Source organism: Elephantulus edwardii, unplaced genomic scaffold, assembly GCF_000299155.1.
Source record: "Elephantulus edwardii isolate Elephantulus edwardi_28Jun2011 unplaced genomic scaffold, EleEdw1.0 scaffold00346, whole genome shotgun sequence".
NCBI classification, from domain to species: Eukaryota; Metazoa; Chordata; class Mammalia; order Macroscelidea; family Macroscelididae; genus Elephantulus; species Elephantulus edwardii.
The window spans coordinates 1,153,138-1,159,437 of NW_006400096.1; the positions used below are offsets into that span (position 1 = coordinate 1,153,138).

Below are 6,300 nucleotides of genomic sequence, written 5' to 3' on the forward strand. Positions count from 1 at the left end.
TGGCAACTAACAGCATTGACCATTTGTTGACACGCTACAGCGTTCTGTGCTAGGTGCTACTGTGCTCCCCATCGCAGACCCACCAATCCCCTCCTCACCAGATCACGCTTCTCCATCTTTGTTCCATTTTCTCTAGCAGTCGGTAGGTCTTTTCGGGGCTAGATTGCAGCCCAGGGCTTTCTTCACCCAGACAAATGCCATGTCCAAAAAAAGACTATGTCTTTCTGAGTGATTTTCACTACAGCAGTCACTTAACTGACTTGAAGGTTAAAAAAACAGTGAATCCAGGCTGAACAAAATCACCCCGAAACATTCCTGTACCCCACCCCCAGCAGTCCAGCCACCTCTCACCCTCTACACCCCCATTCCCATCACAAAATTAGGAGGCACAGAGTCACAAAGCTATTCCCCTCTCTCAACTATTCACATATCTTCCATATATGCAATTCATGGATTTTTTTTTTGGCTCTTATCTATCCAGTTGCCACAGAATTTCAGGAAATATATCACATGTCAAGGAAGCCCTAATGGTCTAGTGGTAAGGAATTATACTGCCAACCAGCTGCTCCGTAGGCGAAAGATGGGCAATTTCCTCCCTTACAGTTTATAGTCTCTGAAAACCCACGGGTTCCAACTTGAAGGCATATAACAATACCAATACTATATGGCAAGCACTGGGGCAGCTGCCACTGCCCCCAACAAGCTTAAAGTCTAGTGTACGAGAGAAAAGAAAAACATCATAAGACAATACAATCATGGTTTGTATTGAGGACATAAACTCTAAGAGGACAGGGACTTTGATTTGGCTGTCCAGTATGTCTTTAATGAATTAATGCCATAGTGTCTAAATTCTGTATTAATTCTAAGAGGTGCCCAGCACTAGTCAGTCCTTACTTAGTGAACCTGTCGACTAGTTCACTAAGTTCTCCAGTGCTCTGAGCACTGTGTTAGACACTTGCCAGAGGTCAACCATGATGGCAAAGGTTGTGTGTCAACCTGGCTGCTTATGATATGCTGATGTGGCAGTTGTGCTGCGGTCACCCCTCTGGTAAGGTCTGATGTAACCCAGGGAGCTCGGGTAGCCTATTAGTAAGAAGCAACACTGCAATCCCAAAGGTACGTGGCTCAAATCCAACAGCTGCTCCACAGCAGAAGGATGGACAATCTCCTCCCGTGCAATTCACTGACTTTAAAAACCCACATTCTGACTCAACCACACACAACAACAACAACAACGATGTAATGTAATCATCCCCTTGATGTGATCTGCTGAGCAGCCAATCAGTTGAAGGGGAATTTCATCAAGAGTATGGCCTGAACTGAGTATGTAAGAAGACCTGGCAGAGCCTTTTTGCTATTGCTGGATAAAAGCACCGCACTAGCCCGTCACCTCTCTGGTTTTCGAGCCAGTGGCCCGCCTTGCCTGTAGACTTTGAAGTCTTCAGCCTCTGCAGTCATGTGACTCAGGAGAAGCCTCTCTTCTGAGGTCTGGTCTCAGGTGAGCCAGAAGAGTCATTTCCTTTCAGCCAACCAACCAATCAGTTGCACTCTCTCACACACACAGACAGACAGATACACATGGAAACCCGCCACACTGGTTTGCTTCTCTAGAGCGCCTAGCATAAGACATTTCCTATTGATGAGCTTACGACCACTACTACTACATTACCACAGTATTCACTCACTAACTCTGGTCTGTTCCAACGCACACTGAGCCTCCATGGGGTTTCCGATGCTGCAAGTCAAACTGAGAAGAAACTTCCCATCTCTCTCTCCATGAGCAGCTCATGGATCCAAACTGCCAGAGACACAGCCTTTTACTTAACAGCTCCACCCTCTATGGACTAGGCCATCAGAGCTTCCTGGGCACCGAGCTATCAGTAGTGAAAACACTAATAGGCTCAAGATTCCATCATAAGAAACCAGCGCTATCGCTCTGTGTTCTTTGCCTGCCCCTCTTAGCTGCTTGGTATTCCAGTCTGGAAGAGTCAGGGGACAGTTTCCAAAGGATGAAACTAAGCAAAGGGAAAGACCGAAGAAAGTCCAAGGCAAAAATAATAGGTGCCCAAACTGGGTGAAGCAGGTATACGTGCCATCAAGAGATGAAACACTCGCAACAGGTGCTTTCTAGCATTTGGTGCCCTCTTTACTCCTCAGCACTTACGGGTATAAACAGTAGTAGCTCAACTGGGTTCGTTCAAGTGTGGCGACTCCTACACAGTTAGAGTGACTTGGTCCCATGCCTAACAATTCTACAAGCAAAAGAATACTAGGATCTATCAGCAATGTAAGTACTACAGATCAGGTAACAAGCCATAAGGAGGTCCGAAGAGCAAGGCTCGTGCCCATCTCTCTCCTCCCTCAAAGAGAAAGAGACAAGTCACCATTTCAAACGTCCACAAGCGTAGAAACCAGGTCGTTTGACACAGCAACAGTAAACGTAATCTATCTTGCACATCTAAACTCCAGACTTCCAGTCTTAGGTGCTTCTATTGACTCAAGAAATAATGAAAAAGCAATCTTGGGTCCTTTCACTCCACTAGACACTGGCTTATGACTCACTACATTCTTAACAAGACAAAGCAAACGCTGCTCCCTTTATTTACTCTTGTAGACCCAGGAGTAAATGGCTTTAAGCTTGTCAAGAAACATTAATTGAGCACCAATTGTCTACGAGACATTGCACTATACACACTGTGTGTACACTCTCCTGGGGGCAGAAAAAGAAAACAAACCAATGGGAAGAAAAACAAATCACTGGGAAGAGTGACAGCACTGTAATGAGAATGAGACAGAACACAAGGCTAGAGAGCAATCAGAGAAGACTTCTGAAAGGAGGTGGCGTTTGGGCTGAGACTTGAATCATGAGGAAGAGGCATGTGGGAAGAGCACATTCTCAGACAAGCAAGGAAAACAGGATGAGCTCTGAGACGGCAATGGGGGAGATGTGTTTGGGCTCATGAAGTTCATGATGAGTGAGGCAGAGCGGGAGGAGGAATGTGGATCACAGTGAACAGGGAGCTGCAGAGAGGGGTCAACGGAAAGACTGAGGAGACTCAAATAGAGGTTATGAAGCAGCAGGGTAATGTGGCCTGGTTTCCCCTTTTAAAAGTCATCCTGATTTCATCAAAATGGACGCAGGCTGGCCCTCATTTTACTTGCTGCATGACAGAATGAAACAGCACACCAACACCTACCAACACACAAGCAGAAAGCACTTCTTGGTGACCAGTTTTTTTGACTTTCTGTATCTAAAGTCACTTTTTGACACCTGCCTGCCCCTCAACTTTTTCAATCTCTTCCTTGGATCAGGATGAAAATTAAGGCTGTACGCCCCACTCACAAACCTTACCACTTCTCAACTTGATGAAGAGAACCTCAGACCCCCGCTCACCTGACACAGGAGGCCTGAGTGCTGCCATGATAGAGAACATGTTTCAGTAGAGCCTGTAGGCAAAGATGCACTAGGAAGAACTGCCTAGCAATCTAGTTGTAAAACTCAACGAAAACTCCAAAGATCACAAAAGAATCCCACTGTGCATAGGATTTCCATGAGTTGGTGGTGTCAACCTGACAAAAGCTAGTAAGAGCAACAAATATTTAGAGTCTAGTGTTGACCTTAAGGTTTCTCAAACAAATCTACTATCAGAGGCCTCCTATCAAATACAATGTCTGATGCAGGGTAATGTTGACATGAAGACATCAAAGACCAGAAAACACTACTTCAGCACCCAACCTATCTGAAAGCATCCCACGTGTGGCTATATTTGTGGCAATGCCATGCCAGAAATCTGGGCTAATCTGACTCTGCTATTCATAAATTCTCCCTCATGTTAAAACACATGTGTCTGGATAGGAAAAAAATGATTCCAAGTCAATTTTAGACACCGTTACTTGGAAACCATCTAGAGTCCCTGGAAGCTTGAGAAGCCACAGCACCCCCTGGCCTCAAAGGCCCATTGTAACTAGGGCAGTATGTTTAGACCTGCGTTCTGATGTCCCCTATTCCCCAAGGATGTCCCCACCCCCACCCTACCAGGTGCCAGTTAGCTCCACTTCCCACCCAAGAAAGGTATTTGGTTTCTTGGTAAACCTAGTGGAGAGCCCTACATGTGTTGATCTCACACTTGAATTACACCCAAGGCTGGGTTCTTTGCTTTCGGATTGCTTTACAACTGCACACCTGAATTCCTCTGTCACAGTAGTCACGGAAATCCCTCCTCAGGTGCAGGGGTTCCGAGAAAATCCCTCCCACTTCCTAGCCCCCTCTTGAGAGAAGGTCCAGCTTAAGAGGAAGCCCACCCAAAGTCATTATGTAACGTTAAAAGATGCTGGCACCCTGCAAAACTGCTCCCTGAGACACTAGCTCAGATGGAGCCTGTTTTCACAGCAATACCAACAGACTGGGTGTTGTAGTCGCCTGGTGGCTGGGGTCTTCTGTCCCCTAGGATGACCAAGGCGGCCGTCCTTGGCTTATCTCTTATTCTAAGGGAGTTGGGTCTCCCTTTCCGCAGCCTCCCTCCCTCCCTCCACCGAAATCAGTCCTAGGACCAAGCCTACAGCAGCGCCATTCCACCAGGACCTTCCCTGCACCCCTCGCCCTCGCCGCCACCACACGCCTAAGACATCGAGCCAGGAAAGAAGTGATCGACAATCTCCTACAGCCATAGTCCCTGCAAACAAACACGGCAAGGAGGGGCGGGCTCGGTTCTGCCAAAACCGACCAGGCCCAACACCCGGGGACCACGGGAACAGCCTTGAACTCGGCGCTGGGGAGGGATCGCCCCAGACCCACAGGGGCTTGGCTCCCTCCAACACAGTCAAGGCAAACACCTGTTTCCAGACGTATAGAAGGCCAGAGGCAGAAGGGAGTCCCGGGGAACGGGAGGGAGGACGCGGCTAAGGGGCAGCTGGGGACGCAGGTAGAGGATGCGTCACACTTTGCACTTGGCAACAGGAGCCCCAGCGCAGCAGGCAAGTGCCGAGAGCTCCCGGGTCGCGAAGTTCACAGCGGTGGGGTCTCAGAGATGAGCACCTCCTGCAGGGGGAGATGGAGCAAAGGCAAAGACCAGGAGGGCAGGAGCCCCGAGGGCCGCCGGGCTCCATTACCTGAGCGCCTCGGGGAGGCAGCCTCCCAGGCACACACCGGCCCCGCGACCAGCGGGTGACCTACCTGCCCACCGTCTGGTTGGCCAGCTGGCGCATGCGATTGAACTGCTTCTTCATCGTGGCCCCGCCGCCGCGCTAGCCCGGAGCTGGGGAAGGACGGAGCAGCCCGGAGCCCGCTGCAGGGTTACATGTCCCCGGCGCCGAGCTCGCCCGGCGACGGCGGCGGCACTGCGGTGCCTCACGAGCCGTCTGGCCCGCGTGCGTCCCCCTCCCGAGGGCACCGCCGCCTACTGCGCCTCCGGCGGCCGCGCAGCCTGCCGCATCCTCCTCACTCCTCCCGCGGCGCCCTCATAGCAATGTCCGCGGCAGCACGGGCGCTGGCCGGGTGTACCCGGTCAGTCCGCCCCAGCCCAGCTAGGTGCTGGGACCAAGTCTCCCGCAGGCTAGCCGGCCCGCGGGCGGGTGGACCCCGCTGCGCCTGTGCGGAGCGCCAAGCATTCTGGGACTTGTAGTCCCGCACCCTGTTGCCCACCTCCCCTGCTCTGCCCAAAGTTTGCAAGGAGCTGGGAAGAGAGCACCATCAAGCACCATTGCTCTCCCCGGGTCTTTGCAGTTTAGCATGTTTTCCTGAGTTTCTTTTATGGGTTCTTTTTATTTGAGTGAAATTTTGCAAGGCATGTTGTATTTTTTTTCCCAGTCATTCCGCCACATTTTGTACTATTACATCAACTGTACTACATACAATATCTGATGATCCATTTGTTACAAACTGCCTCTCCCTTCATTCGTCTTGATAAATTCCAATCTTATCCAGGTCATGTTATTTTCAATTGCTTCATGTGCATTTGAAAGTTGAGCAGTGAATAAGGAAGACTGAAGAATGCCTTAAAATTTTGAAAAATTGATGGATCCAAGATGGCAGCAGAGGCAGAGACAGCGTGATGAGCTGCGGGAGCAGCGAACCACTTAAAGTAGGGCCATTATGGCCTTCCACAGACTTCAGCTTATTGATAATTGAACACTTAAACAGTTGATGACTGGCCCTCAGTGAAGACCGAGGCTCAACAACAGGAATTCAAGGATTCCCAAGGAGAAATGGGCCAAAGAAGACGGTTACCTATGCATTGGACAGGCCAAAGAAAACGATTACCTATGCAATGGATTGCTGAAAGTCACTGTGAGTCTGATGAC

At 49.8% G+C, this 6,300-nt stretch overlaps 1 protein-coding gene across 2 annotated transcripts in view; it reads right to left on the minus strand.

The window, feature by feature from the left end:
• ARHGAP44 (Rho GTPase activating protein 44) overlaps positions 1-5,538 on the minus strand; it is a 229,362-nt gene extending 223,824 nt beyond the window's left edge. The window contains exon 1 of one of the 2 annotated variants that reach the window (XM_006901807.1): positions 5,174-5,300. In XM_006901807.1, the coding sequence (XP_006901869.1) occupies positions 5,174-5,226 (53 nt within the window). In that variant the 5' untranslated portion in view covers positions 5,227-5,300. Of the gene's footprint in view, positions 1-5,173 lie in introns of both variants that reach the window. The other variant, XM_006901806.1, reaches the window with a different exon arrangement.
• Positions 5,539-6,300: the final 762 nt, after the last annotated feature.